Below are 18,653 nucleotides of genomic sequence, written 5' to 3'. Positions count from 1 at the left end.
AGATCACTCAAAAATTTAAACCCTTCCCCCTCCCCCGGCTCAGGTGTGGATCTGGGTGTGTCAATAGTAAGTAAAACCTTTAGGCTCCCAATACTGCTAAACCGAAGATGTGCACTGAGGTTTCCAATGGCTTCGTGGATGCGCCAGGACCCTGAAGTCTATAGGACTGAGCTGCAGGTACGCTCCGGTGGAGAATTACAGCAGCCAGTGCCTGCAAGTTACAGAATGAGGGGCGTGGCCCCACGCACGCGCACCCGGTCCAGGGGGGGCGTGGCCTCCCGGGACACGCCACGGAGTCGTGCCGCCTCGCCCCCCTGCTTGGCCTAGGGACCTCTTGGCCCAGCCTTTTCGCTCTGTGCACGCGTACTTCCGGAGAAGCCGCACGCGGGCGGCACGCACGCAGCATTTCCCGGAAGGGAGGGGAGGAGCAATGCGCGCCCGAGGGCGGGGCGCAAGGCGGAAGCGCCGGGGGTCAGCTGACTGGGTCTCGTGACAGCCGGGGCGGCGGTCACGCAGGCGCGTTGGTGTGCAGCGCTCGCAGCCTGGGCGAAGATGGCGGCGTCCAGAGCGAGCCTCTGAGAGGCGGAGGGAGGAGCGGAGGGGTGGGGGCCGCGGCGCAGGAACCCGCGGCGACTGGCCCAGGCGGGGAAAGGGAAAGCGAGAGGGGACGGGGGCCGGCGGCGCCTCATCCCGCTCAAGACGTGGAGCCGGCGGCGGGCGGAGCTCGGGCTGGAGCGCCTCCAGCCTCCTGCGAAGGTAAAGCCGTCTCCGGTTCTAGGTTTCTGCGATGCCGCTTTCCACCCGCGGGGACCCGGGGGGCTCCGGACAGGGAGCACTGGGCGAGCGCCGTTAAGCTGCTGCGGCCCGAAGCTGCTAAAGCAAGCGGCTGGGTGGTTCGCCTGCCCGGGGTTCCTGCTCTCGGACCCTCCCCTCCCCCGGCTCTGAGTGACATTTGCCCTGGGCACTGCCCTGGCAGCCCCACCCCTCTCCCTGCCCCGCAGTCTTCTCCTTTTCCCATTGCTGTCCTGTATACCCCACTTCTCTTTGGTAACTCTCCCTGACTTGACTCCACTCCTCCTTCCCCTGTGGGCTCCGCCCTCGGGATTCCCTCCTGGGATGCCGGCGCCTCCGGTTTCCTTGGGTCAGGGATCCTCTTTCCTTCCTCTGGGGTCCCGCGAAGACTCACTTGACTCCCCCCCGCCCCCCCGCGCGCCCCCTTTTCCTCTCAGCTCTATTTCGATTTGATGGGAAAAGGAGGAGCAGCTGCTCTTCTTCAGGCCTTTTATCAAACACCAAGTTTTCCCCCAAGGCTTTTCCTTCATGCACGTAGCCTGGCCCGGTCACTGTTGCCGGTGCTGGGCTGTGATTTCACCCTCTGAACGCGGCCTTTGGTGTACGTGAAGCAGGACTTGGACGCTCAGTGAAGTGGCTGTTGAGGGTACGCCTGCGTGCCATTTCTTGTAGGATGCTAAATTAACCACTCTTATCTCGAAACCGTTCTCCTCCTAATCATTTGGCGAAGGGATAATGTAAATAAAAATCGTCCCCTAACAGATGAGCTCACAAAGGAATGATGTCTCGCTTCCCCGATCTGCTTTTCCCTTTTATTCTAAGGTGTTTAGTTTTGTTTCTAGTGCTTCATTGTTTAACTTAACTTAAACGGCATATAACTCTTTTAATGTTCATATACAATGTGAAACAATGTTTAAGCCACTGTATCGAAAATGATGGCTCGGGCTATTACATTCAGAGACTGCAAGCCCTAGTTGAGAAAGCACTGTTTTTACATTTGTTTTAAAAAAGGAAGTACAACAAATTAAAGATGGAAAAGAGGAGTCAGAGTTAAGAAATAAGGATGTAAAGACCTTAAAACTAGAGTCCTGAACCAGTACCAGCATTTGTATTCCCCTGAGAAGCTATTATAGGTAGCAAGCCTGGTTGCAGACAACTCAAGTTTTCAAGATAAAAATGTACTAAAACATGAATGTCTTCAGTAAAAAAAAGTTATGCACTGTTGAAAAGCATGAATTATTTCCAAGAATTTGGTTACCCACGTAGACATAATAATCTGTTCTTGTTAAACTTAGAAGGAAGGTTAATAGTAGCATCTGGTTCCCAATAGCTACTGAATTGGAGTTGAAAAAGAAAGGGGGGGCGGACGTTATACCCAAGTTGGCCTCGTTCCTCTAAGCAGTTGTAATTACACATGTGAATTTGAGGTTTCGGTTGTGAATTTTTCTCTTGCTTCTCTGAGGTACTTAAAGCTAGGGAAGTATTAACAAGGTCTGAAGCTGAATGGCAGCCTAGTTTTATGTATTGCCAAGGCTTTGGTCAAATGTCTAATGTCTGGCGGTGGTTAGGTGCAGCTTTAGTTTGTTATGTTTTGTCTTTGTTTTCACCTATAAACATGATTTTCTTGCACTTAAATACTGTTTGTATTTATTTTGTGTTTGTGTGCCCATAGCATGTGTGGAGAGCAGGGGTCACTTGCAGGCATGTGTCTGTTCTTCATGAAGATTGAACTCAGGTAGTTAGTGGTTGTCTCCTTTGTCATGTGGGGCAGGAGGATTGAGTTCAGGTGGTTAGGCTTGTTGGGAGGCTTTTTAACCTTTTCCACAGTCCTTTTATATAAAATAATTGTTAACATACTCTTTGCTGCCCTGAAATTGTGTATACCACTTAGCTTTGATTCTAAGACAGAAAGCTTTGCTTGTGTTTTTACAGCAGGGGAAAAAAAACTAGACAAGTTGATCACTTCAAAGACCACTTTCGAGAACTGAGGACACAGAAAACCACTAGCTCAGACTTGAAGGAGGAGTTGGCGGGGGAGGAGTGAAAACTAGAGGAGGACTTTTCAGCATTGGTTAAGAGTTCAGCTAGAACAGTTGAAAAATGGATGAAAGCGAGTGTGCCAACTTAGAAGCTGTTTATACACAAATTCCACCGGGTGTGCTCCTAGGAAAGATGGGAAAAGGCCTTGCTGAGAGTCTTTTCCTCAGACTCGGGTGAGGGGAGTAGCAGCAGAACTTTTAAGAAGGCCAGGAAATTGCTCTAATTCTTTTGCTCCTCGGCTAACAAGATGTGGGGGCCACATTACCCACACTACTGATAATAAATATATTGAGCTTAGGGGAATATGGAGAAGGCAAGAATATCTAGGGGATGGGGTCCTGAACTCCACAGTGGAGTTGAGGCACAGTCATAAGACTCAAGAGGACATACTCCTGACCTGTGACATAACATATGATTCAGGCTGATATTTAATCTCCTGCACCGCACTAAGTTACCACGATCACAGAATACTGCAAGGAAAAACACAAGGTTACACAAAAGCACAATGCAAAGTCAGACAGACATTTCTCTAAATCACCTCCCACCACAGAGACACATTCTGCAAAAGAATGAAGCCAGTGGTGTCCGAAGGTTAACTGTTGCAAGGGCATGAACCAGCTCAACTCCTAAATAGGTTAATGTAGAGTCTGCACTCAGCCTGACAAAGAAAAGGGATACTCATTTCAGCCACAAAACCATTCACCTTTGTTTCCACTACTGCATATATGTCCAGCTTTCGTGAAACAAAAAGCAGATGAAAAACTAAAAGAAAAAAAGAATTCCTAAGAGAGCAGTTATAGCTACACGCAGATTGATGCAGGTCGATGAGGAATTTCAAGTGACCGTTAATTTCTGAAACAGAAAAATTGTCAAATGCTGGGTGAGATGAGAAATTTCAAAAACGTAGGAGCTGAAGGACTGGAGCGGAAGGACTGGAGCGGAAGTGCTGGAATTGAAAGCACAGCAGAGACGCAGCACGCCTCCCAGGCTCACCCGACTTGTCCCCACTGCGGAGAAAAGAGCAAACCTGTACGCATGTCCGTGCAGATTACCCATTCGCATCCGAAACATTGATGGGAACACATCCAAGATTTGGAAATAGGAGATGGAGAGACAGTTCGGTGGATAATAGAATTTGTTCTATTCTATCTTTGAGTTTCTTTGAGGATCTTTGAGTTTGAGGACAGGCTGGTCTATAGTGTGAGTTCCAGGACAGCTGGGGCTACACAGAGAAACCCTTTCTTAAAAGAAGAAGAAGAGGGGAGAAGGATTATTTGGAAATAACAGGGTTTTTTTTTCCACATTAATATGTGAAATGAGTCTCTACAGAGAGAAAAGTTTTTAAGTTGTTCTGTCAGATTTTGTAAGGGAAAACAGCAGTGTATTTCACTTATAGCATGTGAAATTAGAAGATTAGGCAGTAATACAAAGGAGGGGGAGATTCTGAAAATAGTAAACTATATATTATTTCAAGGCTGAGCGGTCAAAGCTCTTAGAGTTAATGCATATTTCAAGTATACACAGACACATACAATTGTATCTACACACACATATATTGTCTATAAGATATATACACAGAGATGTATAGTCTGCAAGAACTCCTCTCTAAAAGATAGCTTAAAAATAAAAGGATGGAGAAAAATATACCATGAAACCAAAAGATAACTGAATTAACTACAGTAATGAACAGCACTGACTTTATGGTATATTAATTATTACAGGCAAATTCTTCACAAAAATAGACCTATTTGTAAAAATTAAAACTAAAAAATTTCTGGAAATCATCTGTTAGAACTTTAGTTTTTAGATAGAAAACCAAAAATATTCATAAAAGAAAAATTATACATACATATGGCTAACAAGTGATACAACACGTTGCACATTAAGAAAATAAGCAGACATCTCTAGTGGTCTGTACAGCCAGAAAGCATTTATGCTAAAATATAATGCCGTGTGCTTTCCCAAAATCACTTTGCTATATAATACTGAATAAGAGCAGGACATTTGTGAAAAAGAGGTTAGGGCCAAAGAACTGGCGGGCTTTACAGGAACACTTCTAAAGCAGTGGGAACTTGGAAGCGGCACTGTTGGGCACACAGCAGTGCTCGAGCATTTTATTTTGTTAGTTGCTTGTGGATGGGGTCATGTTGTATGGAGTTGCTGTGATGCTCTGGAAGGAAATGGAAATGAGATGGGATGTAAAGTTGTATGGTGTGCTGTGCCCATGAACTGTAGTTTGTTGATTTGTGTGTGTGATGGTTTGAGAATTCCGAAGTAGCTCTGTTCAGCTGACTAGTTCTCTACGTCCACCATAGGTTTCCCAGTGGTTTCTGAAATAGCACATGAGCAGATGTGAAATTGGAATCAAACTTCTCCAAGTGTTCGAAATATGCTAGGCAGACACTCTACTTCTGAATCGTGCCAGCCATGTTAGGATAAGTTAATAAATTTGTAGCAGAACTGACTATATGCATTTCAGTATGCAAATAAGCATGGCCATACCACAGTAAGCAATGAAATTGTCAGAGATACGCCACGCACCTTTGCATAGAATCAGTTTGTGACAGAAACATGGATGGGTACAAATTTCTCATCTTGGTGACTCAAATATCACAAGTGGAATCACTGTTAGCATTGTTTTCCGAACTGAACAAGGTAAATATAATATCTCAATTTATAGTAGCTACAGTGCTGGGAAATTGATATACCTTAAGCCCTGTAGAATATATATTGTGTTTACATTTAAATTGAATTCATTTGTGGGGCTAGTTTATTATAAATAGGTTTTCCCCTATGCAAATGAGCACTTGGACATTGAGGACAGGTTTTCAATCTGTGTGTGTCTATGACTGTAGGTGCACTTGACTGGAAGCGCCCCTAGAGAGTATTAGAGACCCTGGATTTGGAGTTTAAGACAGTTGTGAGTGCCGTAATATGGGTGCAAGGGGTTTCAACCTGTGGGTCTCAACCCCTTTGAGAGTCAAACCCCTTTCACAGGGATCACCTAAGACCATCCAGAAAGCACAGATACTATGTCACGATTCATAACAGTAACAAAATTAGAGTTACAAGTAGTAACGAAATAAGTTTATAGTGGGGGGAATTGCTGTCCTAGATGATCATTCTCTTAACCACTAAGCTATTTCTCTTGCCCCTAGTTCAGTTTTTCCCCCTTTTTGGTTTTTTGAGACAAGGTTTCTCTGTTTAACAGATCCCTGCCTGTCTGGACTCATTTGTAGCCGAGGCTGGCCTCAAACTCACATAGATTCGCCTGCCCCTGCCTCCTGAGTGCTGTGATTAAAGGCATGTACCACCAACCCCAGCTTAGTTCAAATTTTTAACCAATATTTTCAACACATTTTTCCTCTGGAGCAATGTACTCCAGTCCATAATCCCTCTCATTATAGAAACTGATTCATAGTCATGGGAACTCTCCAGAGTCACTGATTCAGGGAATGTCCTTTTAGCAACCAGCTGAAACCAGGGTGTGTTTATGGTCATCTTAACTGATTTAAGACAGAATTACCTGTGAAAGTGCATTCAATGTGACATACTTCCTCACAGTTACTTCCATGTGCTCTTAACTTTATTCAGCAGCCCACATACCGTATGTGTCATGTATGTGTTATGAAGAAACGATTCATAAGACAGGGTCAGGAGCAACGGCCTTTGCCTTTGGTAGACCCGACCACCTGAGTAGGTGATATATTTAACCCACGTCCTGGGGGAGGACTGATTTGCACTTGATTAACAGGTAGGAAACAAAACACCTACAGCAGTTGGCAGTGAGCCTCTCATGCTCTCTGCCTTTAACTGTAGTTACCAGACCCTAAAGAACTGCTCAGGTTTGCATGGAACAGGCTTTCTTAATACCAGCTCTAATACTAACTGAAAGGTAGACTTTTACAGGCATTTCTGACTTGTGTTCCTTTGGTATTTTTGCTGTAGAATTAATTCCTCTCCCTCAAACTTGTAGTCAGGATTCAGAATGTGTTTTGAATATTTATCAAATCTTAGAGCAGATAAGTCACATTTCCCTCAGACCTTTAAGTCGCTGACTTTATTATTCCTCTTTAAAGACAATTTAGAGGTGTTGTGTAGTTATAAATTCCATGGCAGAAGTAGAAATGATAAAAGCATTTCAGAAAGAATGAACTTGAAAATTGTGTTTCTGTTGCTTATTAGGGTAAGAGAGAAATTTTTGCCACTTAAACTGCCTGCCACTTAAACTGCTTTAATAGTGTTTATTAGGTATGGGGTGCTAACTGTAAAATGTAACTCAAACTGTGTTTGCTGCAGGGTTAGGAAATTTAGCCTCTCTTGGTAAAGGGAACATAGCCAGGGGTTCGTTGCCCACTAGGGCCGCCTTAGCATAGTAGAGCTAAACTTTGAAGTACCTGCTATCCGAGCTAAAGAAGAGCTTGCCCATCTAAAGGGTGGTGGTCATGCAAAAGCAAGATTCTACCTTGAGATACAATGAAATAGAAATGATGAAAGTCTGAAAAATATATAGGAACTAGAATACATAAATGATTAGTAGCACAGATTTGAAAAGAATTGAACACACATTTGAAAAGATGAATATTCTTTCAGATGAAATACATTTTTCAGTTTTGGAAAGGGCAAAGTCACAATGCATCTTCCATGAAAAAATTAATTTTTAAAATAATAGATAAATCTATCTAGAAATGAAAAGTGTTCTCTTAGATAGAATCAACATGCATGATTAAAATAGAAGAGATAGATGCCCCTGTTGGAATCAACATATGCATGATTAAAATAGATCTCTCTCCGCTCATCATTTAATTTATATTGCTGAATAGGAAAGACAATAAAATTAACTACTGTGGTGAGATTCGGAGGTAGCTCAGCACAGCATGAGATCCCAAGTTCAAAACCCAGAGCCCATTTTAAAAAGCCAGGCATGCTAGCACCTATCATTTCAGCGCTGGCGAGGTGGAGACTAGTGGGCCCCTGCGATTACTCACAAACCAGCTTAGAGTACCCTGTGAGTTCCAGGCCACTGAGAAACCTTGTCTCATTTTTTAAAAGGCCAGTTCCTGACTAAGACAATAGTGATTGACCTTGGTCTCCACACATGCACTTGTGCACCTACACACACAATTAACTGCTCTGCCCAGTATCTCCCCCATTGAGATCAAACTTAGAGTGTGTCTTCAGATTTAGGGGTTGTATCTTAATCTGCCCTTTATCTCATGAAAAAATTCTAGTCACTTTGACTTATTAAGAAAGAGTGGGGCAGACCTACAGTTAATAGTATTGGTGTGGCAAATACTACTGTAGCATGCTGTAGCTTCTGGACAGTTGTTGGGGTAGGAGATTGTCAGTCAGACATTGCTTGCTTCCCTATTTTGTGACAACATTTTTCTCTAGGGATTCAAGCTCTTCAAGTTAAGGGGTGTTAGGTAGGGTATGCTGAAATCACTGTCATCTGTTTCTTGCTATTTTAAGGTTATTGTAGATGTACACGTTACACATACTGATTTGTTCTTTCTGAAGAAAGTACTTTAACTTGTACTTAGTCATACATTAAAATAAAAAAGAATTTTTTTAATGACCTAGGTGTAGGACTTTATGACCCAGCTATGGCGGTGGCTGAGGCTGGAAGATGGCATGATGCAGAGAGTTTGAAGGCAGCCTAGGTAACTTAATGAGACCCTGACTAAAAACAAAACAAACACCAACAGAAGAACTAAAGCCAGGGTTAAAGTTCAGGAGGCAGGTTTCCTCAGATACAGCACATTTTATCTAAAACAATTTAGATGTAGCTTTTTAATCTGGGTAAAAAATTAAAAAATTAATGTTCTGTAGTCACTTTTTAACCCTTTGTTTGAAACAGTTCTAAGATCATAATATGATTTATATAGATTTCAAATCCACTTGTGAAATTTAGATTTTTAAGAAGGCAGTGTCTGGGAGTCTCCCTTTAGTTAATTGCTCCCTGGGTGTTAGTAGAACCCTGCCATGCTCAGAGATAAACTCAAGTTTCACCTTCACAAACACACGTTAGTGCTGTGACTGTCTGCCATGTTAGATAGATGTGTGTCCCGGGCAATGGTGAACAGTGACTCCAGTGTAGGGAAACTTCCTCAATAAGTAAGGCAGACTCGCAGCTTTTCCTGAGCACACTGGAGACCTGTCATGGACGGCCAAACTGGACAAGCTGCATGTCAGACACTGTCATGCCTTTCTCCAGCATGTTGCAGGTAATAGCATACTGTCACTGTTGTATCACAGTTCTCTCTTTCCAGCCATCAGTCCATCTTAGTTCTCAGAACAAACCCATGTGCCTTTTTTTTTTCCCGAGTCAGGGTTTCTCTGTGTAGCCTTGGGTGTCCTAGACTCACTTTGTAGACCAGGCTGGCCTCAAACTTACAGCTATCTGCCTGCCTCTGCCTCCCGAGTGCTGGGATTAAAGCCGTGCGCCACCACTGCCTGGCACAAACCCGTGCTTTTAACTCATTACCTGAGAGTAAATTCTATACTTAGATTTCATAGATTCAAAATGAGAAAATTAATCTCTTCCCTGATCATTCCAAATTGTCTTGTTTATATAAGAATTATGTTCGATGGTTGTGCAAAATACATATTTTCAAGAGGTAAAAAACCTTTTTACTCCAACTCCTTCTTTCATTAATTATATTTTTAATGCACTCACTTATCCTTAGCTACTTAGTCCTTTGAGTTTATTTAACACAAGTCATGCACATGTGTTTAATTTTGCTGTGCATGCAGCCTTTTCCACTTACAGTCTGATTGCAGTCTGCTTCAGGCTATGCCTGCGTTGATCACTTCATCCTGCCTTTGTTCAGTGTCAGCTTGATGTAGGGTCTGCTCAGTGGACCCAGATATTCCCATATTTCTCTCTCTCTCTCTCTCTCTCTCTCTCTCTCTCTCTCTCTCTCTCTCTCTCTCTCGCTCTCTCTCTCGCTCTCCCTCGCTCTCCCTCGCTCTCCCCCGCTCTCCCCCGCTCTCCCCCGCTCTCCCCCCATGTGTTTGTGAAAGTCATGTATCTTCTCAAGACCATTATAATTTTATTCATAAATGATTGTAAATGGGTGCCAGCATTACTGCCAGTAATAAATTAAAGTGTAGGGCTGTGTTATTGGAAAGCACAAAGCATAGAATTCATTGAAAAGAGTGATTCCAGCCAAAACATGCGCATTGAACTTAGGGCATGAACTGTCCCAGAGGACAGCCCAACCCTTTTGATTTTGTTTTGTTTTGAGGCAGAGTCCTGCTATTTGATTCTTTCTTTCTTTCTTTCTTTCTTTCTTTCTTTCTTTTTTTTTTTTTTACTTAATTCAAACTCATTCTCCTGCCTCAGCTTCCCAAGTTCCAGAATTATAAACACACACTACCATGCCTGCCAAGCCTAAATTTGACCTTTTAACCTTTATTACATTTCTATGAAAAGAATAACCTGAGGTGTTATAAAAAGATTCTAATAGTGATATAATACCAGGGTATAGAGTGGATAACATTGGTGCTGACCTGTCGGGTCAGTGGAGTGCTGGCTGGCAGAGCCAGCGCAGTTTAGTTACAGGGGGCGTGCAATTAAGCTTTTCAACCTTACTGAAAAACAAGGGTAAGCCTTGGGATTTGAGATGGGGCATTCTTGCAGGAAGGAATTTAGCTGATAGTTTTAACAAGAGGCCGTAGGAGAAGGCTGCCAAGACAGGATCCCATTCTACTGTTTAATCATCTTTTTAGCTGGGCAGTTATTTATAGCATGTGCCTATAAATGACTCTTACTGGCATTACCTGCTTGATGCTTCAGCCTCTGTTCTGCAGTTTTCTTCATGAATAATAAAGAATAATGGCTGCTTAAGTGTTTTTACCATTAACAATTAGATTTAAACTTTTCAGAGCTTATTAAAAATAGAGAAGATATAATGCCTGGACATTAAAATTGTTCAAGAAATTTCTTTTTTCCCTCAGAAGTTCACAAATGGTTAAGCAAAACATACGAATGCTGATTAAATCCACAGAACATCATACTTTTGAAATCAGAAATTCTAGGTGATAGACACAGTTCCCTCGTCCACTGGGGATAGGTTCCTAGACACCTAGTGAGCCGTAAAGCGGTTCCGGCTGCTGTTTTCCTATACAGACACACACATGCACACAATACTTTTTTTTTTTTTTTTTATCACACCTAATCACTTATCAGTGTGACTGTGGCTTTTGAATTTGATATGGCAGCAAAACTCATGATGTTTCCTTCAGGGGCTTTGGGTGGAAGGTTTCAGCAGAGGCACTAGTATCCTTGGCGTATACTTTCCCTTTCCTTAATGAGAACATTACCCTCTCGCTGGAGGGAGGGAGCTGGTGCTTTTCCGAATGTCCACAACATTGTTAGCATCTCTGCTCCTGGGTGCCGGGTCCACTGTGAAGTAAAACGGGTTACCTAATAGCACACTGCCACACCGTAATAGGCCATCTGGGAAGCAGAGGCTGCCAGGACTCCTGTCCTCACTTAGCATGCCCAGCATGGATTAGCAGGACAGAGGGAGTTAGGAGATCTCATCACATGACCGAGATAGTGTGCAATTTAAAACTTGTGAATTGTTTGTTTCAGGGTTATTCTACCTAGTATTTTCAGACCATAGTTAACTAAGGTAACTGAGCCAGCAGGACAGGTTGAGTTGCTCTACATTGAATTGTAGAAGGGTTGGGATTAATAAAAGATAGAGGGAGAACCATGCAGTATCATCCCCCAGTGTCTTGATGCACACAGGTGCCAGTAGATACTTGGAAATATAGGAGAAAATAGAGTGCAGAAAAGAGTCGTCTCGTGCATCTGGAGTGGTGTATTTAAAGCACAATAGCTGCAGATAACTCATCTGACCACCGTGTCCCAAGCATCCCCAGACCTGCTGCCATGTGATTTCTGTGGTTGGCTTGAAGTCTTCCAGCTCTGCCCCTGGATAGTGTACCGTCAACACATCTCTGTACTTCTCTTCTCTTTCTTCAGGCCTGGCCTGGAACTAAATAGGGAGCCCAAGCTAGTGTCAAACTTATGCCGGTCATCCGGCCACAGCTTCCGCAGTGTTGGTAGTATCTGCATGCCACCATACCTGGCTGTGTTTGCTGCTTTTCGTGAATTGATATTACCATATTTTAATTTAATTTTATTTATTTAATTTGTTTGGAAACAGGATTTCTCTTTAGTCCTGGCTGTCCTGTACTCACTTTGTAAACCTGGCTGGCCTCGAACTCAAAGAGTCCGCCTGCCTCTGCCTCCCAAGTGCTGGGATTAAAGGCATGCACCACCATGCCTGACGATACTACTTTATTTTGTGAGTTTTCTGTTTAGAAGTATGCTCAGGGTCTGAAAGAGTTAATGCAGTTTTGAAGACACCTATTATTCATTGGATAAAATGTCTTTTTTAAAAATAGAAAATTTCCTGATAGCATAAATAAACTTGAAAATTTAGAAAGCTTAATGTCATCCTGCTGGGAAGTGGGTCCCAGCCTCAGACTAAGGGAGGTTAGTCTGGGTATTTTTTAAAGGCTCAAAGTTAGCTAAAGTACTCTTTCTGAACTCTCCTTGAAGAGTTCCTGAAGTCATGCTCTGATAGGTTGCTGTCACATGTTTGTTTGGAACCTTTGCAAAAAGTTCAAAGGGCAGCTGTAGGTGGAAGTGCTCCCTAGGCTTTACTCATAGGTAATGGAGTATTGCAGCTTTAGAGTTTTGACCTGCATGTACTGGGGTCGTTTGTTTCTCTGACTCTGTAGTTTCGAAAGTTATTTCAAACAGGGGTTTGATTCTTTTCAGGAAAATATAATAATTAAAAAAGTTTTCAATTATCCCAGGAATATGCTGCCAAGTGATACTTAATTACATGGTGGAAATGGATTTCCTGATGTTGAGGGGATCTAGGAAAGCTTGGATTAAGTATATGGAGTGAAGACGTAGGAGGGGCTGGATCAGAGCCTGATCCAGCCATTTAATTAGCTGTATGACCCTAGGATGTAATTGAATTTCCCCAACACTCAGTTTTCTTGTCAACAAAATGGGAGCCCTCAGGGCGACAGGCTTTGATCAATGTGTGTTAGATGCCTAGGCCAGTCACTAACAACTGAGTACGTGGTGGGAGTCGCTGTGCAGTCAGTTTTAGGACATGCCGTAGCACGATCTCCAGCTTTCAGATACCATTCAATGGCTAATATGATTTCCATTTTAAGGCTGTACAGCTACTGATACCAGCAGTGAATTATGTCATTTGTAAGGTGACTTGACTTTGTGGGTCCCTGTCTCCTGCCCCCCTTATCACTCAGACATACTTACCTGAGTGTAGCATGACCAAAGGGCAAGCCTTGCCTGTTAAGTAGCCGTTCTCTTCCATAAAGAGCACCTTTGCTATATTGGCTTTGAAGACAGGTCAGCAGCACAAGCACTTGCTACTTTTAATATACTGCCCAGAAAATGATGGGATACTGTGAAACTAGCTATCATATTTTTAACTTTTTAAAATAATTTATTTCAATGGTTTTCTCATTTTATTTATGTGTGTTGTACCTACGGAGGTCAGAAGAGGGCATTGGAAGCCTTGGGCCTAGAGTTACAGATATTGTGAGCTACCTTGGGTGCTAGGAATTGAACTATGTCCTCTGCAAGAACAGTGAGTGTTCTAAACCTCTGAGCCATCCATCTTTCTGGTCCAACAATAGGAATCTTGATGTGCAGAATTCTAGTACTTGCCTGTTGGTCTTTTCTGAAAGTATGCTAATCTGCATCAGGAATATAGCTTTACTTTAACAGACACTCCTGGTAGCTTTTGTTTTCTATTTTTCTTCCTTCCTTGCTTCTTTTCTTTTTTAATAGCATATATTAGACCCCTGTCTGTTCTTGTCTCAGAATCCTCTCGGCGTGTCCTCATCCTTCCTGAAATTTATACTTTTGCAAACAGTATGGACTAACTTGAGTCCAAGTGGTTCCTCCATGTCCTTGACACTCATAAATTCATTCTTTTGATGTTTTCTGTAGGAATTCATTAATAGCCATTGTCATTAATTGCAAAATTATTTTTGCCTTTGTTCCCTTATGGATTTATTAGGGAATCATGTCTTTTTAAAAATGACTCATGCTCTAAGTTCTATGTGGTTGATATTTTAAAATCGTTATTTCTTAATATTTAGTTTTGAGATGGAGCTGGGTATGTGCCACTGGCTTACCAGGGAACTATGCAGCCAGGCTGGTCTTGTTATCTTCCAACTTCAGCCACCCCAGTGCTGGGTTCCCAGTGTGTGCCTGCCATCAGGCCTTTAGAATATTTCTCCCATTTTTACTTTATGGTATTAGCTACTTTCTCCTCAAAAGCATTTTTCTTCCTTTTCAGTTTGCCCAAGATAGGGCTTTGGTACAGACTCAGTCATTCTGTTTCCAGCAGAGTGGACCAGAATCCAAACACCATTCTTCAGTGTCAGCTACTCACCTTTCCGCCCATCTTTCTTTTTATCATTCCAGTGTTTGTTTGCAGTATATATGAGGGAAACTACCATATGTGTAGTTTAGGGTGGTTTTTGTTTTTGAGTCTTTAGAGATAATATCTCAGTTTCTCTTCAGCAGTAACTGCCTCAGCTGATTCAGAAGGAGTGTTAGTGGGTTCAATAAATCTTGGCTGATTCTTTGAGCTATATCAAATGCAGACTACAATAATAAACAGTGCCTCACCCACTCACCCAGGTCACACCAACTCAAGCAAAGGCTCACCAGTTCAAACAGAGGGTCTCACCAACTCAACTCATCCAAGGCTCCTAGCAGCTGTCCAGACCTCATTTGCTGGCTCTGCACCAGTAAGAAAATGCCAGTTGACTGTAAGATAAATTTCTTCTTTCTGATAATAAAGGATTCAAAAATTAGTTTTGTGTTGCTGAATCAATGGTGCTTTTCCAGAAGATAAGACAAAATCTTGTTAGACTGCCCCTGCATCAGGCTTTAAGTGCTCATCAGAGATGCCCGTGGGATTGCCACATTACAGTCACTTAGGCAGATGCTTGTCCAGTGCAACTGTTTTGTGTCAGTCTCTTTGGTAGACTCCAGAGATATGTTAGTGAACTAATAGGATTAGAAAAATAAAAAACTGGCCTTTAGACTAAGAAGAGAACTAGGGAAAAGCTAGGAGGTGCAAGAAACTAGGAGGTGTAAGCCATAGACTGGCACGTTCTGTGCAGAGTGTGTTAGGTGGTGGTGTAAAAACAAAGAGGAAGAATGAAGACTCTCTTTGCTCCTCCAGTACTTACCACATAAATGAAAACATTCCCACAACAGCTCACAAACACATGTCAGAGCAGTGTTGTGAATAATAGCTAAAAAGTAGAAACAACACAAATGTCACTCAGTGGATGCGTGAACAAAACACATATGCATACGGTGAACATTATTTGGCAAAGTTCCTTACATAGGCAGAGACACAGAAGCAGCATCTGTTTCTCACGGCCAGGTTCTGGAGGTGAGGAGATCCAGGGTCTGACTGTCAGTGGGAATCTGTTTGGGTTTTTGCTTGTTTTTAAGACAAGTTCTCACTTTGTCGCCTTGGAACTCACTTCAGATTAGGCTGACCTCAAATTCAGAGGTCTTGAGTGTTGGGATGAAAGGCAGGCACCATCACACCCAGTACCAACTGGTTTCTTGTTGGGGTGATGAAAAGGTTTTTGAGGTGGTGATGGCTGTAGAAGGTTTATGAATAACAGAATCATATACTTAAGGTGGTGAATTTATGATTTATGAATTAATTTCCAAAAAGCCTGGCCATATGTAATGATGTAAAGCAAGTCTACGCAAGGTATAATTCCTACTTTTCCATTTGAATCTTTTACATTTTGGTAAGTATCCTACAGTAATTTTTAGCGTGCATTTCCAGTAAGGCCAGAGAGAAGGCTGCATCACAGCTGAGAAATCAGGCCCCACATACTTCCTTAGCTCTTGTATAGATAAATTATGTTGTGCCTTCAAAACATCACCAGACTTTGATGAGGAGTCACCTGGGTTTAAGTGTCATTCCCCCCACCTGTGAAATAAGTTGTTTCTGGGTTTTGTGCGCTCTTAGGTTACAATCAGAAAATACAGCACAATTTCGCCCTCAGCGCATGTACCGAGTCATCACAAATTCAGCAGCCCTTTGTTTTCTGCTCTGTGCAACCCGAGGAGTCCACTAATCAGACTGAGGATTCCACTAATCAGACTGCTCTCAGCTTCATTTTCTTCATTGCCTTGATACAGTCTGGTAATAGTGGATTACAGCTATGCTTTGGGTAGTGCTGTCCTCACATAGTCAGGAAATGGAACACCATGCAGCCTTAAGTATTTTCTCAGTGAATACTTAGTTCTACTGGGAAAGCGGTTATTATGTGGAGGTGCATGACAGTTTTGCAGTGGGTTGTTTGTTTTGAGACGGTCTCACTTTGAGGCTCTGGCTAGCTCGGAACTCACAGAGATCTGCCTGCTGTTACTTCCTGCATGCTGAGATCAAAGGTGTGTACCACCGTACCCAGCCTAGTTTTGTTTTGTTTTGCAAAAGATAGTTTTTCTAGATATGAGAGGCAGAGAGGCTACAGTGCATGTCTTTGGATTCTACGGTGAAAGATTCCTTATGAACATTTCCACTTTCTTCCGATGGACATGTATTGCTTTTCTAATTAGAGTCTTATTTGTAAATTCTTACTTAGGAAGTCCTGCTCCCTGAAGCTCCAGGGTCAGCAGTGTGGCCAGCCCTTAGCTGTGCAACAGAACCCTTGTGTAATTGATTAGACTCTCGGTCATTTATATTAGATGTTCACCATGTGCCAAGGTACTGTATGACAGGGTTGGATATAAAGATACATTATTTTCATCTGAAAACCTTTTCTAGATTCCATGTATTTGGATGTTGATCGAGGATAACTCTTGTCTTTGAGCAACCCAGTCCACTGGTTTCACGGAAAAAGAGTGGCTGAGAAGGCAGACATGATGCAGTGCTTAACACAGTATTGAGCAGTCCTGTCCTTAAACCTTGTAGCATTGCAGAGCTAAGGACTGTGAGATACTGTCCCTTGCTATGAGGAAGTCAGGAAAATTTAAGACTGTAACTGTGCTAAGGGAATCCATACCTTTGTTTTCCAGGTTTCAGCACAAAATGAACATAATTAGAGAAAATAAAGACCTGGCATGTTTCTACACAACCAAGCACTCATGGAGGGGAAAGTAAGTACTCTTTGCTTTTACTTTTCTGAACGTCCATAAAGTATCATTTAAGTCCAGTATTGGTATCTTTTAATAGTGAGGCACAACCAACAGTGTTCTTGGGCATGTCACAGTGCAAATGCATTGCTGTCCCTTTTTTCTTTTGATTTTTCGATATCTTTCTTTTTTAAAAAAATGAAAAGTAACAAGAGAAAGTAAAGCAGTTGTGGGCTTTGGTTGCTGGGACCTACCTTGTGCTACAGTGTTGGCAACCTCATTGCCATGGTCAAGCGTATGAGTCAACCATTGGCCTCTAGTGAGATTTAGAGCTTTTTTAAAGATGCATTTATTTATTTATTTGAATGAAATTTTTGATTAGCTTTTTTTTTTCCTTGACTGGAATTAAGGCATTTCATGTTTATATTTGTTTCAGTCAGACCAAGATGTCCTTGCATTACCTCCCTGTAGGATGGTGGTAAATTCTTCCCCACAGATTATTGTAGAGATTAAATGAGGTGATGCTGAATGAATGGAAGCTTTGCAGTTATGCTTTAAGTACATTGATAGTCAGTGGATGGAACTTCTTGACTGTCAGGAAAGCAGTTGGTATCTGCTCATTTTGAGAAGCATTGACTAATGAGCCTGAGTGTCTCACTTTGACAAGCAGGCAATGGCGGTGTTCTAAGGTGACCTGTGATAGAACACACGTGCGCATGGCGTTTGTTCTTCTTCTTCACTTTTCATGCTTTTGGTGGATGGTGTGGTGGCTCTGGGGTGGCCCACTGTTGGCACGCGAGTGTTTCTGGCTCACCTTGGCAAATTCACCAGTTTGAAGGATCAGGTTACTTGGACTTGTTCTGTTAGTGGCTTGCTTTATGAGCTTGCATGTTAGTGAGCATAATTTTACCCTTGTAGAATACTGTGTGTCCTCTCGTAGTTTCCTTGAGCAAAGCCCCAGCAAATTGATGTGCACAAGGCCGTGTGATTCTCTGGTACTTTGAATTCCACTTTAGATGGTCAGGTGTTTTAAGTAGTGGATTGCTCTGACCATCATGATGTAGCTCCTGTCCCTACTTTGCTTTCTGCATACTGGCTCACTGATGCTTGCTGCTTTGTGAGTTTGTCAGTAACGTGATCCTCTGGAACTTTCAGAAGACGATGGCTACTGCTTAAGAGAAGAATCCTTTCACTTCTTTTCTTGTAATAGTTTGAGTAAACTCATTTCTGTATTCTTTGCCCAGTTTCCTTCCCTTCATTGATACCTAGAAATACTTTGTTTTCCTAACAGCTATAGCATATTCTTATATACCATAAAACTCAACCATGCAAAGTATGCAAGTCATTGATTTTTTTTTTCAGTATACATAGAATTCTGATGTGTCACCGCTATTACTGGGACACACTTAAAAAAAAGTGCTTTGTTTAGAAACCACCGTCATCTTGCCAACATCTGCCAGGCACCTACTGTGTGTCTTTGGGTCTGCATGTTTGGAAAGTCTCATAAAAATGAAACAATGCAAAATATGCTCTTTTGTGGCTGTCTTCTTCCAATTAATATTTCAAGGTTCATCTCTGTGTTAATGGCGTGTATCAGTATTTCCTTGTGTTATCCACTCATAGTTGATTTCATGAA

General features: G+C 42.4%; 1 protein-coding gene across 3 annotated transcripts in view; it reads left to right on the top strand.

Moving 5' to 3' along the window:
• The first annotated feature begins 551 nt into the window (after positions 1–551).
• Positions 552–18,653, top strand: part of Dnajc13 (DnaJ heat shock protein family (Hsp40) member C13) — a 108,213-nt gene continuing 90,111 nt past the window's right edge. The window contains exons 1-2 of one of the 3 annotated variants that reach the window (XM_051140507.1): positions 552–756; positions 16,961–17,041. In XM_051140507.1, coding sequence (XP_050996464.1) covers positions 16,974–17,041 — 68 coding nt within the window. In that variant the 5' untranslated portion in view covers positions 552–756; positions 16,961–16,973. The remainder of the gene's footprint in view (positions 757–16,960; positions 17,042–18,653) is intronic. The other 2 variants (XM_051140505.1, XM_051140506.1) reach the window with 2 other exon arrangements.

This window comes from Acomys russatus, chromosome 32, assembly GCF_903995435.1.
Source record: "Acomys russatus chromosome 32, mAcoRus1.1, whole genome shotgun sequence".
Classification (NCBI taxonomy): Eukaryota; Metazoa; Chordata; class Mammalia; order Rodentia; family Muridae; genus Acomys; species Acomys russatus.
The sequence above is the reverse complement of the archived record's forward strand: the minus strand, read 5'-3'. Positions and strand labels throughout refer to the sequence as shown.